At 38.7% G+C, this 17,588-nt stretch overlaps 1 protein-coding gene across 1 annotated transcript in view; it reads right to left on the bottom strand.

Annotated features, from left to right (window-relative positions):
• LOC118778578 (glycine dehydrogenase (decarboxylating), mitochondrial-like) overlaps positions 1–17,588 on the bottom strand; it is a 29,267-nt gene that overhangs the window by 1,127 nt on the left and 10,552 nt on the right. The window contains 20 exon segments of the mRNA XM_036530195.1: positions 496–668; positions 939–1,034; positions 1,636–1,747; positions 2,294–2,435; positions 2,693–2,805; positions 3,096–3,245; positions 4,160–4,285; positions 4,883–4,958; positions 6,033–6,175; positions 6,903–6,944; positions 7,140–7,224; positions 8,768–8,865; positions 9,259–9,339; positions 12,587–12,627; positions 12,630–12,716; positions 12,962–13,067; positions 13,154–13,250; positions 13,966–14,162; positions 16,162–16,306; positions 17,438–17,515. Of these exon segments, the coding sequence (XP_036386088.1) occupies positions 496–668; positions 939–1,034; positions 1,636–1,747; positions 2,294–2,435; positions 2,693–2,805; positions 3,096–3,245; positions 4,160–4,285; positions 4,883–4,958; positions 6,033–6,175; positions 6,903–6,944; positions 7,140–7,224; positions 8,768–8,865; positions 9,259–9,339; positions 12,587–12,627; positions 12,630–12,716; positions 12,962–13,067; positions 13,154–13,250; positions 13,966–14,162; positions 16,162–16,306; positions 17,438–17,515 (2,188 nt within the window).

Here is a 17,588-nt window from a genome sequence, read left to right as displayed (position 1 = left end):
GATCACACAGGGATACAGTGCGTATTGCATCACATTAGTGAAAGACTGGAAAAGTTTTTTTTTTGTGCTCAGCTTGTCAGGAATAGGTGTTGCAAACATACTGATGTAGTAGTTTCTCTTTCTGTTTCTCTCTCTCAGGATACCCAGAAATGTTCAGTCCAAGGTACGGTGTATCCACTGTGTGTAACCCCTGTAATTCCACCCTACAGTTCCTACAGTTTCCATTGTCTTGTAACATTTAAGTCTTGATTTGTGAGGTTGATATTGCACTAACAAGAAGTTTTACCATCTCCCCGGGGAACATGAAATGTAACATTTTTATTGTTGTAAAAGATAACCAGGTCAATTACTTTTTTAATCACAGAATATAATTAAGATGGGATTCCCCTTGATATGTTATTACTCTATTAAGATATCATCTTGTACGTGAGAATATGTTTCCTCTACCGCTGCTGTGTTTCACTGTCTTCCCCTCCATCTGTCAGGGGAACGTACCTTCAGCTGGTTGATGTGAGAGTCCATCCTTCCCTCCTCGATGTCGGCGATCTCCTGGCGGATGCTCAACAGGGCATCGCAGAAGCGGTCCATCTCGGCCTTGTCCTCGGACTCGGTGGGCTCAATCATGAGTGTGCCTGCCACCGGCCACGACATGGTGGGGGCATGGAAACCTGTCAGGGAGGGGAGGAGGTGGGAGGGGTATACAGAGGTGGACTAACCCTGTGGACAAATCTTTCTGAATGACCAGCAGAGCGTTACGACTAAAAGCAAAAGTTGAGACAATAGTGTGATTGTTGCCCAGACATTATTTGAATTGTATTATTATTTGAATGTGAATTGAGACATTTGATGAATACAAAGTTACCAGAACGAATATGACCATTATGGCCGAAGTCTACTTCATCGTCGGCATAATTGATGAAGCACCTCCTCTCACATACCATAATCCTGCAGTCTCTTTGCCACGTCCACTGCTTCAATATTTGCCGTCTTCTTGAATGGTCTCACGTCAAGGATGAACTCATGAGCAACAAAACCTGTACAGAAGAACAAGGTTGTCTCACTTATCAGGGTATACATTTTTCAACCAAAACCAGCATGCTAGCTTTAGGAGTAGTGGTTACAGCAATGGCCTCTGAACTCTGAGGGCTGGGATTTTGATTTTTACTTGTAAGTAAGATACACTATAGCTGAGTATGGATGTATTTCTTTGAATAGTTGTTTTAGGGATTTGTTCAGTAGCATGAAGGTATATATTCTTTAAAAAATAAAATCAGCAAAAATGTTCAGACATTGCTTGATCTAATCGTTAAACTTTGTCAGGCCAACCAAGTTGTCTTTGGTGTAACTGGCCAGACATCTTTCCTGTGTTTAATGCTGCGGTACTTTACATATGAAAGTTTTTCATATTAACTTTTTGAATGAAATTCAAGCTATTACCACATTTGTAAGTAAACACAGTACAGTAATGTAATGGTACTTTTTAGAGACACCTTGACATTGAATTTTAAAGTTGAAAATCTCATTCATCAGCCCTAAAAATGTCTAGATGGTTTAGCCTGTCATCTTACAGTAGTCATCATAGTCCTCATAGTCACTGTGCTTAATATACAGGAGGATAATATGGTTACTGTTTACCTTTCCTGCCCCTGAAGAGGACTTTATAATGATTCTCCAGTCTCTTGGCCATGTAGTTGGCATTCAGGATGGCCATTTCTGTGGCGTGTGTCAGACCTTTGGCCCCCATCATCTGTGTGTCACCAACATGACTGACGTTAAAACTTGGACTACACCACTTCACATTTAAGTCTTTTCCAATGTATTATGGCGTACTGCTATGAGGCATTTTCAATTCAATTCAAAAAACGTTATTGTCTATCCCACAGGGGTAGAAAAATTTCTTTGACAGGAGGCTCAGTACAACAATTAACATTCACTTTGGGATAAGGACATACATACATTAAAAACACAGAGGCCAGGGTCCAAAAAGAGCAGTAAAAACTGGGACTTAAAAGTTTGTTCATTGGACACTCTACATTAAATGTTTGACCATTTCTAACCAACTGACAGGATGTTTCAGTGATTTTTGATTATGAGGTCCTCCTTATACAGAAGAATATTCACAGAATCAGGTCAACATTCTGTCTTTTACAAATGCTTGAAATTAACCAGTGTCTGGCTGAATAAATGTTGGCTGTATGTTGCTATTCTACCTCATAAACTGAATTGTCAGAAGATGCCACTTCAAAGAATCTTTTTTATGATAAAAAAAGACGGAGGTCTGTGTGCACCCTACCTTGATGTAGGCCCAGGAGATGGGCAGAATGGCACTGGAGCCCCAGGGAGCTGCGCTAATGGTGCCCAGGGAGCTTGCAATGTTGTCTGACTTCAGGGTGACCACTGGGTGGCAGGGCAGGAACGGCACAAGGTGCTGCTTTCTGGAGAAAAACAACAACAACAAAAAAAGGTTCCATCAATTCACATGGATGACGACAATTCACATTGAAATAGAAGGGCTTTTTTGTGTCTTTTTTTATATGTAAATTGCCAGTTACCAAATGTATACTGTGTGCAGTACTGCCCTCAAACTGCAAAAACATGTTAACAAAAGCAATTATTTCTTTTACGCTTTACATTCCTCAAATTCCTTCATTCCCTCTCTGACAGGGCCAATTCTGGGTAGGTGTACACTCACACTCCGATAGGCCCCATCCCTGGGCCTCCTCCTCCATGGGGAATGCAGAAGGTTTTGTGGAGATTTAAATGGGAGACATCTGATCCATAATCTCCTGGGCGGCACAACCCTACCTGTGTAACAAGCAGAGATACAGGGCATACACATCAGTGCTATAAGGCCTCAATTAGTGTGGGAGTACATGCACACTTTGTGAACTACGAACTATAAACCAGGCAGAATGGAGACGTGGTCCAGTTACACATCTTGTTCCAAGCACAGAAAAACAGCTGATTTTCCAAATGCTTACAATTCACCTTTGGCATAACAGCAAAGCACTGAATTGCAAATGAAAGAGATCAAGGGTATGGCCACTAAAAGGGAAATCGGTAGAGCAGCAGAGTTAATCCGCTGCCTCAGTCACCTGTGCGTTCATGTTGGCCCCATCCAGGTACACCTGACCTCCGTGTTGGTGGATGAGTTCACAAACATCACTAATGTTTTCCTCGAACACACCATTGGTGGAGGGGTATGTGACCATTATAGCTGCCAAGTTGGTCTTGTGTTTGTCCACCTGCGAACAGAGGGAACTGAATAAGAAATGGCTGTCCTCTCCCTTCATATATCACAGACTTCCAGAAAACCTGTTAGATCCCAGTCAGATTGCTGAGTTGTTGCTCTCAGAATTAATCAGTAAGTAACGCTTTCATAAATAGACCTCACTTGCCACATTTCACCCTTACACATTCACACCTCCAAGAAACATCTCACTCATTACCAGTGTGAATTCCTAATTCTAATTAGGACAAAAGCAAATTTGTCACAGCTAATGCACACACAGCAATGTTTAATTGGGTTATGTACTGGAAATGGGAACATGTTTTTCATTTGTTGCAAGCAAACACATTTCAAACTGTAGCGACATGCTCATCCTCCAAAATGTGTTTCCTCTCACTAATCCTGCAAGGTCCATTTGCAAATATTCAATGGGACAAAAAAATTTGGTGAAAATCGTACAATTTTAAACAATACATACACTTCATCCTTAATTCTTGTAAGTTTGTGTGCTACCTTAAAGCACTAGCAACTGAATTATGGTTGTCATCTGTTCTTATAATGTTTCTCATGTGTGTAACTTTTTATACTATCTCAAATAAACAATTGAATTATCTGAATTAGAATGAACTACATCTTACATATGCACCTTGGGTTTAAGGAAGATTGTATGAGGAATAGTATGTCTCACTGTAAAACTCATAATTCCCTATATAAGACAACAGAAATTATGGGACAAGTATTTAAGGCTTGGTTAACACTGGGGGTATTACTTTTAACTGATAAATGGAACATATTTGCCTCACAACTATGTTCAAATATAAACTTTGTATTTCATCCAATAAGGTGTGTTTGGAGCATATCAGTGTAGTGACCTTGACTCTTCCCTTTAGTTAGTGCCCCTCCCTCCCTCTTCTACCGACAGGGTCCTACCATGGCCTTCAGGTGTGCCAGATCAATATTACCATCCCGGTCAACCTCCACCACCTGGACCTTCATCCCCGCCATCTGAGCACTGGCGGGGTTCGTGCCATGGGCTGATTTGGGTATCAGGCACACCTAAGGACAGATTAAGCACTAGATTGGCCATTGAGTGTAGTTAGACACAACACAGCAAACTTTTGAAAGAGAAAACCCCCTTTAAAAGGGTGTGTTGGAACACACTGGTAACATTTAAATGTATCGTTTTTTTTTCTAAGAGTTTCTGAAATCGCTGACAATAGCTCCTGGTCATTGCACGCAATTTGGGAGATTAGCAAGGCACTGCCAGTACTAGCTGGCTTCTGTAGTTAGAATTACCATAAGAATTCCCTCCACTTCCATTTGTATTGACAAATGAGTTTCTCTGAGACTGAATTAACAATAAAATTTGTTAAAATAACTGCATAGGCAAATGAAACCTGAATTGTGAACATGCTGAAGACAGTTTAGGGGGGCTGATCATTTACAAACATCAAACCACCCTGCCAGGTGGTGACATATCCTTGAAAATCATCACGTAATATGATTTTCCCCACAGCTAACCTACAACTCTCCACCCTCCAGAATTTGTTGTTATTGTGATGTGAATAGAATGATAGGTACACTCCAGCACCAATTCTAGCACTTTGGCATGGCTGAAGGGTGCCTCAAAAGATGACTCTGTGCATTACTCACTGTTCTGTGTTCCTCCCCTTTAGAGTTCAGAAATGCTTTGATGGCAACTAGACCAGCATATTCACCCTGGGCACCACTGGAGAACAAAATCACACATCTGTTACTTTGCTGTGAAAAATTGCAATGAAAACAGAAGAGAGACAGAAATGGATAGACATCACCAGATACATTACAAGTGAAACCAATTATAACTTTGTAAAAGTAGCAGGAAAAAAAAACAAATCCAGCATTATTTAAGAAGAAACAACCATAAAAATCATGTTCCAGTTATTTTCAAGAGTTGACATGGAATAATAATTTTTAAAAAGTTGCCCTCACTTGTGAGGGTTCATGGATGTTGCAAGATGCATTTCCCCATTGAGCAACACAGTTCACAGGAAACAGGAAGTTATGTTCTGTGGAACTTGTTCCTGTCTTTGTGCAGTGTGTGCATCTTTCTGTTGTTTGTGGTCAAGGAACACTTGTACAATTCTCATAAAAACGGTGACTCAGAACTATCTTTCTTATTAGGAGATGAGTTGCAAAAGCACTTACAGTATTTACAGCTTTCCTGATCAACAGTTTATCAGTGAGCATGCATCTCCCCTATACAACACTGAAATCTGAGGAAGAATTATTGAGGAGGACTATTATTATTATTATCATTATTATTATTATTTTATTATTACTATTAGTAGTCGAGGCAGCAGTAGTAGTAGCACAGGAGTTAATGTACCTGTTGTAGCTATCATATTGAATATGATGATACTGATGTCATGCAAAATTAATACAACATCAATGTTTGAAAATCAGGACTTTAGCTTTGTAGTAAGATAGGTATTGTGAATCACTTTCTATAAGCATACTAATTTTGAGATTCATCGTATGAAAATACATTGATTTTTACTGTTGACCACCAGGGGGTGCTAATCACGATCACAAAAACTCAGAGCTGGAAAGTTAAATTTGGAGGGTTCCCAGAACAACTTCTAAAGAGCAGTATGTTTTACATGCCATGCCTTAAGGTCAAATTGGGTAGAACGTGTTGTAAGTGAACTACCAGAAACAGTCTTGTGTGAAATGCATGTTTCTCTCTCACTTCCGATGACTCTGCAGACCCTGAGTAGTCAAGAGTAGAAGTTATCCATTGTCAGAATGACAGGAAGCTGACCTGTTGGGCTGGAAGGAGATCTTGTCATACCCCGTGATCTCACACAGATCTCTCTCTAGCTGTTTGAAAAGCTGTTGGTAACCCTTTGCCTGATCCAGGGGAACAAAGGGGTGAATGTTTGCAAATTCCCTCCATGTGATTGGCTGTTTGGAAAGATATACAAAGCAGGAGTCATCTGAGTGAAGGATCAGGTGATTCTCCAAGAATAAAACATTGCAAAACAAGCGGAACAACAGAGACTGTTTATAACTAGGGAGTCGACACATTCTGTATTGCTTTTTGGTTCAGCTATGGTATTCTGATCCTTATTAAAAGCTGTTTTCAAAGTCCCAGAAGGCTTATCTTCATGATCACTTGTTATAAGACTTTTTTTTTTACATTGTTGTCTTACTGAGATGAGGTCAGTCCACCACAAGACCTTGTTACAGTTTCAAAAATGGTTCATCAGTCATATGGAACAGAGATCAGTGATGGCTACTACATAAAAAATAACCTCACACCCACAAAGTGGAATAAGTTTGTAGGAGCATTGCTCCAATTAAATGTCTCATATACACAGTGGTCACAGGTGCACATTTTTATTCATAAAACAAGCCAGAATGCCAAACAATGTTTTAATAACCTGAAGTATTAAAACAAAAGAAAATCAAAAAATAAATACATAAATGAATAAAGACTTTCACTTTAAACAATAATGACTTTAGCATGTAGGGATATTAGAAAGCTTTCGTTGATGAACTAAGGGGTTCTGGCGATGGAACTTCAGATTAAATCAAGCCAGCACAAACAGGTAAATAGGAATAAATCAGAACGACACAACTTCTCAAACTCCTTTATCTGATCAAAAATGCCAGTGAACATCTCACTCACCATGAGCTCAGTGGAACTGTTCAGTTTCATTGTACAGGAACCCTGGATACAGAGTAAGCAGAAAATACAAATACTTTTCAGAGAAACCTCTCTGACTCAGAATTGCAAAGTGATTACCAAAATGGCTACAACCCTTTTTATACTGGAAGAATGACAACTAAGTGTATGCATGCTTGTCCCAAAAACATACTGGAAAAGATGTATTTCAGATTATTCTGAACTCTTAAAAGTACTCACCAGAGGGATCATACTGTGTACAAGAGAAATGTCTTTGTTTTCCAGACGTTTCATGTAGCGAACAATATTGGTCTCAGAGTGATAACTACAGATGAGAGGAAAAGGGAAGCTGTCAGTATATACATATATATAATTTTTGCATTCCAATATCCAGCACTTGTTACTGTAGCACTATGTGACAGCTAGATACACTATATGGACAAAAGTATTCGGACACCTGACCATTACACCAACAGGGACTGTAATGACATTGTATTCAAATACATATACTTTAATATGGAGTTGGTCCCCCTTTTGCAGCTATAACAGCTTCCACTCTTCTTGGAAGGCTTTCCACAAGATTTTGGAGTGTTTCTGTGGGAACTTGTGCCCATTCATTCTGTAGAGCATTTATGAGGTCAGGCACTGATGTTGGACGAGAAGGCCTGGCTCACTATCTCCGTTCCAGTTCATCCCAGTTCATGCTCGATGGGGTTGAGGTCAGGGCTCTGTGCGGGCCAGTCAACTTCTTCCACACCGAACTCATCAAACCATGTCTTTATAGTCCTTGCCTTGTGCACTGGGGCACAGTCATGTTGGAATAGAAAAGGGCCTTCCCCAAACTGTTGCCACAAAGCTGGAAGCATAGCATTATCCAAAATGTCTTGGTATGCTGAAGCATTAAGATTGCCCTTCACTGGAGATAAGGGGCCTAGCCCAAACCCTGAAAAACCGGTGTACCCAAATACTTTTGTCCATATAGTGTATCAGGTGTGGTCTGTTTCTTACTGGATGTACTGTTATCCCTCTGATCTTATATGAACTTTTTTGAACTTTCCCTTTGCAAGTTGCCTGGAAAATGAGCAACTTTTTAGCATCTAACTAAATGTTCATGTATTAGCCCTCAGGTACAAACAACCAGATTTTTTTACTTCTTTCAGCATTGTGCCATTTTGCACATAAATTTGAAATATTGCAGTTTCTAATAATGTCATTTATTGGTAGGACTTTAGTTGGGTTTGAGTTCACACTGTATCTATATGATTGAATAAGTGAATAACACAAGTTTTATTTATTATAGTACACTTGTACAATCAAGTCTTAAAGTAGTGCATTTTCCAGAGGGAATCAAAAAACCAGAACACCCAGGCCAGTTGGGGAAAAAACTGGAAAATTATTCCCTGGCCCCAGGAAAAGGCATTTGAGAGATTTCTGGTGAATAATAATATAAAAAATAACACTGGTGTAGCACAAGGTATCAGTTCATCTCAACACTTCAACAGAATAGTTCCATTCTATAGCCAAAGTGGTGGACAGGGGGTGGAAATATTGGCCTCAGGCAGGTTATAAGTTTAAAAGATGCAGGTTAAAAGAAAGAACATGTTTGGGAATTGACTGAAGGAGTTGTGAATTTAATGGGTAAAATGGGATGTGTCTCTTATGTTCTGTACGTTCTGAACTTTGGAGTTGTGTCACACAGTATTGATATGACTGTATGACTTAAAAAGAAACTGAAATTGCAAATAATGAAAGTGGAACTGATGCCGGAATGAAAAACAAGGAACTTGTTTTGGAATTGACTCAAGGAATTCTGGATTTAACCACCAATCTGGGAAGTGTCTGTTATGGTCCATAACTTCTCAACAGACCTGTTGAACACTGGGTGTGAGAGATAGGTAGAGGTCCTCTTGAAGGGAGAGCACTCAATGCCTCTCACTTCTTTGTTCATTTTCTCAGCAATCAGTTCCTGAGAAAATGTAGCAAGAGATTACAGTTAGACCTAACAGTCATTATTCCAAAAGGTACCAAATATAGGCCATAAGATTACCTCCCACCTCCTTTCTTTGCCAAGACAGATTAAGTGGAATGTGGTCATATTTCTTGAATAGAAGTAGTTTCAGTCATTCTTTTTTTCTTTTTATTAAAAAAATCACACAATTTCCCTTGAAAAAATATTTTACACTAGATTTACTTCTCTCTATGTTTATATGTATCTATGTATCTATCTATATATTACATGCATTTGTTTACATTATTTTTGCACTGATTTACATGTTTTACATTCATTATGTACACTGTACATCTGGTAAAGTCAATGTACCAATCAAGGGTAAAAACAACAGGAACAAAAAACACTTACAGCTGAAGATTCACATCCAAACACCCACAGCAGGTCATCCAAGTCTCTCTCTGTCACAGTCTCATCCAGAGACACACCCAGCTAGGGAGGTAAACGGTTCAAACAATTTTAATGACTCAGGTTCCATGTAAGATTTTATGAAAGAGTCGCAATAAATTTTATGAGGGCTCAAATCAGTTTCTAACTCAGTCACCAAATATTTATCAAAGGTGTGGAAAGCAAAAGTCAGATTGACTGGCCCCAGTGAATGTGCCACTGATAGCAGACTGATTGGTTCAGCAGGTTACCTGTTGCCACTTCATTTCATTTAAGCTCAGTATAATTTTGGACAATGCAATAGCTTATCATAACATGATACCTTTTCACTAATGATGTGATAAAGCCAGATAATGTAATTGATTGAATTGAAAAAAAAATTGAATTTTTTGCTGATAATGTAACACCTCATTATGCCAACAGGTTGTTATTCCGTTTTTATCTGGTAAGACATATTTTATTAATACAATAATTCAATAATGAAATACCTTTCACTCTAAAATGAAATTTTATCATATTTATTATATATTTTTTTAATTATGACGATTTAGTGTTATATTTTGCTAGGAAATCATGGAAGCCTAACATGTTTTTATTGAAATGAAATTTTATCTAATTTGGGAGACATGGTGAAAGGGGCCAAACAAATATTAGCTTCTTAGGGCAAAATTTGTTCACAGGCACATTGTGAGGCCTATTTAAATATCAGGGGCCAATACTGGAAGCCAAGCAATATTGCAGACAGTAAAACAGAATTATGGGAATAAAGTCATGAGCGAAAAGATCAAGTTTAATATAAGGTGATGGTAAGGTAATGAAGGTATTTGAAATTTCACAAGACTATGTCAAAGGCAGCAGAAATTTGGTGTGCTGATACAGTCTGTGGTTACTTAAAATCCTGCCAAACTTTATAACAGTCAGATATAGACATATTACAGACAATCTAACATGCTGACAGTTAGAAGCAAGAAGTGAAACAAATACAGACTGCTGATGAAGTAAATTAGCAGAATGCTTAGATATGCGTTTGCAGTAGTGGTCTTTGTTGTTTTTGCTGATATCATGTTTAAAGCAATACTTTTGACAAGCAAACAGCAGAAATACTGAGTCATTTATGTTAAGGTCGTTTTGAGTCGCAAAACATTGGAGGTAGAATAGAATGCAGTCTACATTTTTAATTTAGTTTTTTAAAATGCACTTTCTATTTTATTTCACTTGAGCCTAACCGTTTTTTACATCTGGTGTGAAACTATCCATGTTTGCTATCCACTGATTTGGAATTAGTTTTTAATAGGGTGGTTTTCATATTGCATTATAATCACAAAGTTGAATTTTTGTTTAAATATTTAGTTTCCTATGCATTAAGCTCTATGTTCAGTGCTTTCTGACAACTTCTATTGTACAAAAACACTATCACAAATATATTTTGATTGCCTGACTACATTTCATTTATGGTAATAATTTATTCTTTAAGTTTCCTTTTCATTTTTGTGACAAATAATAGAAAGGGGTTGGACCTAAATCAACATTAGTCTAATTACTGTGCTTTGGAGACAAATAAAGTTGTTCAGAGATCATTTCAATAGTTTTACATTCTTGTGTGAATTTCATTGTGATTAACCATTTGATTATCAAGCATCTGCCAAAACAGATGACTTTAATTCCAGTAATTTAATGATGAATTAAATAATAATGTTAATATTGGAGGAGGTCACTGTCAAATTTCTTAATTATTTTTTATTTTTGGATTATTTTATTTCATTTGTTCATTTACCTGTTTTTACTAGGGCTGCAACAATAACTGCATCACCACCATACCGCGGTATTAGGAGGTGTACCGCAGTGTTGAGCCAGTCACCGCCATTACCATCATAACAGCTTTTTTTTCCCTTATGTGAGAGTGCTGCCATCCTCATGTAGCTTTTGGCTTGGTCTGTGGCCTTGTCTACACGTATCTGGATATTTTCGAAAACTCAGGTTTTGAAAAGGATCACGTCCAAAGTACATGCGTTTTGTTTTTTAAATCTGTCCGCACAAGAACGAGAAAATGAATGTAAAACGCCCAGACTTCTGCACTGAGCATACACATAACATTTAGCAAGGGCATCACGTCATTGTAGCTTCTAGTCGACTGACCAATCAAATCAATGGAGAGGACTGACACCGAGGAGAAGCGGTTTGCGAGTCTGGTGTTGAAAACTAATGAGCAACTGCAACTGTCAACAAATAATGTTATGGAGGAAAACATTCAATGTATGATAACCCCTGTCTATACCCATGTTTATGGATAATAATATGTACCAAAACTCACACAAAATGCTGTGTAATAACTATTTCTTTAGTTTTAAGTTAATGAACCAAACATCGAGCATTTTATATAGTGTTTGAAATGCATGCCATGAATAAACTAGTACAATTAGCCTAGGCGATGGCCTAGAACTCGATGGATTTTTGTCTTTTGAAAGAGATAAAACAGTAGAAACAATGTTTGTGCACCAAATGATTGTGTGACAGTTCAGGTTAGGCATATTTGTTGTTTAATACAGTTATTTTCTGCTTCTGTTACTCGGCTACATTTCAAATTGTCAGCAGCTGTTGAGCATAAGGAGTTTAAGGAATTAAAAACTGAGAGTAATTTATATAACCTATTTTAAAATAGACCTAGTGCCCCCATTTCTGGTAAATTAAATCCCTTGCTGGTTATTGCGAATGAGGCACAAACAAGTCTGCGATGGTTAGCTATTTGGTATAACAGTTCATTAGTCAAAATAGGGGGTGGCCTAGTTTTTTTTTTTTTTTTTTAACAAATTCAAGCCTGAATTAGCCTATTTACAATAACACAAAAATAACTGTAGGCTTTAAAAAAACAAGAAACAACAAAGCCAATCAACAGCTTGTCCTGTCTTTGTTGGTTCTTTGTTCAATGCTTTTAGGCCTATAGTGGTAGCGATAGTAGCAACAGTGGTAGCGAGAGTACCACTATATTGTATATTAAGGGACAATTAACGTAAAATGAATGACAAATTAAACACAGGGGGGTTTGGTTGTGGTATTACAGCAAACCGCAAGGTGGTATTCTTCGAATACTGCAGTAAGGAAATTTCTATACCGCTGCAGCCCTAGGTTTTACTCCATTATTATTGAAACATTATAAAGTTCTGAAGAGTTGTTATGCTATACAGAGATTATTACATCATCAGTTATGACCAGTTGTTACAAATGTCCTGCCCAGTAACATTACAGGAAAGCACCTAACAGCGGTACCATCCCTGCACTCAGGGTTAAGACTCACCACTTCATCACTGTAGACCCGAAGATTGATCTGCCTCTCCTCAAAATATCTTTGGCTGCCACCCCACAGTGGATCTTAAGCGTGTCAAAGAACATTTCACGTTGGAGTGTGTGCCCTGCTCGTTTCAGCCCTGATGGGAGCAAAGGGATAACAAAGAAACAAGTACTGTACATTGCATAAAAAGCTGTGACATGCCAAAGCAATGTCATCTGCTAAAAAAAATTGCTTTGTGTTTCCTTCAGAGTACATCACTGTATCATCTGCAACCCAAAAGCTGAGTGCATTCTATTACAATTTCGTTTTTGGAGTTTTAAAACCCAATGTTCAAATATTGCTTGGGTATGCATAGCAGATAAACAAGAGGTACAGACACACCTTCAGCCAAGATCACGGTAGCACTGTGTGTCCTCTTAGCAATGTGCTTCAGGCCCTGTGGGCCATGGTACACTGCAAACATGGCAGCCATGTTGGCAAGAAGAGCCTGGCAGAAGAGACCATGATCTTATCAACACATTCACAACTTGGCTTTACCTATTCAGTGTGTTCCTTGGGGTTGTTCAGGCTTACTTGAGCAGTGCAGATGTTGCTGGTGGCCTTGTCCCTGCGAATGTGTTGCTCTCTGGTCTGGAGGGCCAGGCGGTACACCTCCTTCCCAGCAGCATCTCTGTCAGATAGAAAAGAGATGAAAAGTGCCACGATTGATATAATGCATGTTGCTGATAGTTTAATTAATAATAGGGTCAATAACTTTATAATTCCTAGCAAACCACAGATGTATTCAGACTTTGCAAAGAATGTTAGTCTTTCATTTAGCAAGCCATCTACCTTTTTTGACATTGTGCTGCTTTCATTTTTCATGACATTACTAATAGCCAAGATGAATTGCATGGAGAATTTAAAACCTTGTTTTGGCTACAAATTGAAAATTATGACATTCAAACAGTTAGCGCAAATTCATATGTCATTTGCATTCATGAGGACACGATACATGAAATGACACAGTAATGTAACCAGTCAAACAAAGGGAGAAAAAACGCAATTGTTTGAAAGTCAGAATTTATGTGAATGTAACAAAATTTGTACAGCTTAAAGATGAAAACCCTACAAATGTGACACATATTACCTATGATAATGTGCTACTTTGTGCTTGCCTGCATGATTATAATAACACTTGTGGTGTTCAAGGTAAACTCCCAACTCTAACCGTAATATGAAGCCTGAAAATCCCTGATGTAATATTTGGCAGGATGAATACTGTTTAGTACAGATGTCTAGAAGCATATTTATGGCGTATGAATGAGAAAAGGGGACCCAAAACTGAAACAGGGGACACTCCAGCAGAAAAGAACTGATTTCTTAAGTTAAAAATGAAAGTTCACCTGGTGACTCCAACCATCCTGCCTGGCATCATCCTGACCAGCTTTTCCTTCACAGAGAAGAAGGCGGCATGGGGCCCCCCGTAGCAGAGAGGAACCCCAAATCTCTGGGAGCTGCCCAAAGCGATGTCCACCCCAAACTCGCCCGGTGGGCACAGGACACACAGGGCCAGAAGGTCAGTGGCACAACAGGCCAAGGCCTAGGGGGTGAAGATAGGGGTCATCAAGATCCCTCACTGATCCAGGCAGGTGCGTTAGTTTATATTTGTCTGTTGTCAGCCTGATTTTCATATTCTCACAGGAGCAGAATATTGTGCTAAGTGGTATTGTCCCTTTGTCCTACGTTGTCTTTATGTTGTATGCCACCAGCATATGAACAGTGAGGAATAACTGCACACTATCCAAATACCTAAAAAATCCTATTAAAATATGACATGTATATATAGTTATAAATGATACAAACATAATATACGCTCTTACACTGTGTAAGAAATCATAGCAAAGAAATGAGTTTAAACATATAGTAATAGTTATATTTATATACAGTATAATAAAGAAATAGTGTAAAAATGAACAACTAAGCATTGGTTTATTTAGAACTAATTTAATATCAGTTTCACAACAAGTGTGGCCTCATAAACCTTGCCTCAGTTTTGATTTCTGCTGTTTATTGGCCCTAGTAACTGTTAATCACGTTTAGAACATGATGTTACAGAAAGCCTTTACAACAACAGTGAGGGCACCGAGACAGCACATAATCTGAGTAGCTAGGGGCCACTTCATCAGAATAAGAAAGTAAATGGGGAACTGTGGAATGCTGAATAATGGATTTATAAAAAGGAAACCGTAAAAACACCACACACAAGAGAGAATTCCGTAGATTTAACATGGAGTAATTCACCAAATTTTCATTCCAAGTGTATAATTATTTCTGTGCCACTAGGCAATGGGAATTGCTGGTAAGAGATAATAGAAATGATTAAATATATGGGTAGAATACCAATACACACAGTTACCTGGACTTGTGGTATTTTATATTATGGTACTTTGTATTATGATGTCTATGAACAAAATTAAAAAATAACTAAAAACAAGGACGTCACCTTTGAAATAACCTACAGCAAAAACACGTCAAACACTAAAGGCAGGTAAACACTGGTTGTCGTCATATTTGACAACTACAGCTATACTTGTAACATTTATTTTCAGCAGAGCGTTTATAAGAACTGACACATACGAGATGGCAAGATCAATGTGTCCCTCGCCATAACTGTTAGAGTAAACAAGCAGGAGTGAGAGGCTGTAGAGGGATCCTTGACTGTGGTGAAAGGCAAGACGAGACTACAATTATGCAAGAAGGAGAATGATAAATAATTACTGGACCCAACCAGCAAAACACCCAGGCACACCCTCCTGCAACCGGCCAATCCCAGCAAGCCTTAAAATAACTTGTCTCACAGCCACTGTCAGCTCAACAATCCCAAGCAGCAAACGTGCATGTCATGGATTCCGGCTGGCTGCTCGTCTGGCTCTGTTGTGAAGTCCAATGGAATAAGCACAAGGCAGAACGCCATGAGACTGTGGGATGAACTCCAGGAATGACCATCCTGGCTGTTCCCCTAAGCCAAGTCAAAGCGGCCTGCCCAGCACAGCAGACACAAAATGACCTCACAGATGAACTCAGCAGAATTTCACTGGAGGGAGAGCGCAGGCAGGGGTAGTGAAGTGCTGTGCCCCAGTAGGGAATTGAACCAACACCCTTTCAGTTACAAGTCCTACTCCTTAACCACTATGCTACACTGCTGCCACATATAATCCCAACCTATAATAATAAGTGAAACTTTTTAGATATCTTCAGAAATGTCACAGACTGTCAGTAAAGGAACTAAAAGCATGTGCTTTAAGAGCACATATTGTCAAATGATAGGTGTTCAGTGTGTATAGTTGCAAAAAAACATTGTATCATATTGCAATCCCTCAGCGTCAGTGGGAGAGCAGAGCACCAGCCCTATAAACTATAAATTGAGCAGATCTGACAGATGAAGTCAGTTGACTGAAATAAATTACGTCTCCTCTCAAAGTAATAACAATAATGATAATAATAATAATAATAATAATAATAATAAACTTTATTATTATTATTATTATTACTTTGAGAGGAGACAACCTCTCTGGTCCCCATCCTTAGTTGCCTCTCACCCCAGCCTTATGGGCACGGTCCACTAGTCCAGTGAAGTCCTCCACTCCACCCTCTGTGTCAGGGTACTGGAAGAGTACCCCAGTCACATCCTTTCCAAAATCCATTTCATGAGGTAACTTCAGCTCAGTCCTCACTCCAATGTAGCTGCCAATTACAAAACAAAATCGATTAATGATTCAGCTACACAGGTCACATTTATGATCACAATTATGACACTATCATACCACTATCTTGAATAAAAAAAAATCAAAATTCATGAAATATTTTCTCTCCTTGAAGGTAGTTAATATTGAAGTAAAACTCACTTTTTAAGTGAAGACATGCATTTGGGTGCTAAAATCACAATTACAGTGACTGTAATTCGCTCATAGACAATCACCACATGTATCATTTCATAAGTGACTTATCTTTCAAGAAAAGTGAAATGATTAGGATTTAGCATAATCGGAAAGAATATATTTAGGGACTTTTGCTTGAAAACAGTTAAGTCCTCTTGTCTAGCCAAGTATTCCAAATCATGATTTTGGTATCCAAATGAAAAAGGAGGAGCTCATGACTTTGGATATATTGGTTGGCAGGTTAGATATGGAAACTATTAAGATGATACATGCAGCAACGTTTTAATATTAAAGACTGGAAGCATAGCAGGACTGTCAGACCAGTAAAATCCTGTTTGAACCAGACAACGATCATAGATCACTGCCAGGTGATTCAGTTGTGTAAATAGGGGTTGTAATATGACACTTGCAGGAATATAGCCAAGGGGTCTAAACTTGGGATGACAACCATGCCCAACAGGTCACAGGTTCCTCTTCCATGATTGCATTCAGCAGATCAGAGGTGTCAGTGTGGACATGTATTTCAGGTCACAAGGGCTGCAAAAATGGTGGGTACTTATGTTTGGTTTCACAGCACACTGGGAAATGATGACTCACCCTAATAAAATGTCAACTTTCCTGATTCACTGCTGACCTTTTCATGGCCATAATACCATGAATAACAAATGTTCTTTCACAAATCAAAAATATAGACTTATGAAATTATGAATAAGCTGTCTGATTTAACATTTTTTGTCCAGTTTGGGCTGCATTATTAAGCTATACAAGCTAAAGCTACTGAAATTCATTGTGACTTAGCAAAAAAGAAGAATCTCTGGCTAAAATACGAAGCTACTCTGCCTGATGCCTACGTCACACCAAACAGACCACCTGTGTTCACGTCAACTGTCACATCGGACCGAAGGTCCTCGGTGTTGTCCAGATTTCAGGGTCTTACTTGGCTCTTGTCTGCACCACAGCGATCGTCTGGGGGTGGCAGCGAGTGTCGATGTAGAACGTCCTCCTCTTGTTCTGCCTAAGCACAGACAAAGGAAAGAACAAGGCAAGGAATGCTGCAAAACAGGCCATTTACTGCAACATAAATTAAT

The sequence above is a fragment of the Megalops cyprinoides genome, chromosome 5 (genome assembly GCF_013368585.1).
Source record: "Megalops cyprinoides isolate fMegCyp1 chromosome 5, fMegCyp1.pri, whole genome shotgun sequence".
Lineage (NCBI taxonomy): Eukaryota > Metazoa > Chordata > Actinopteri > Elopiformes > Megalopidae > Megalops > Megalops cyprinoides.
This window is presented reverse-complemented; position numbering and strand designations above follow the sequence as displayed.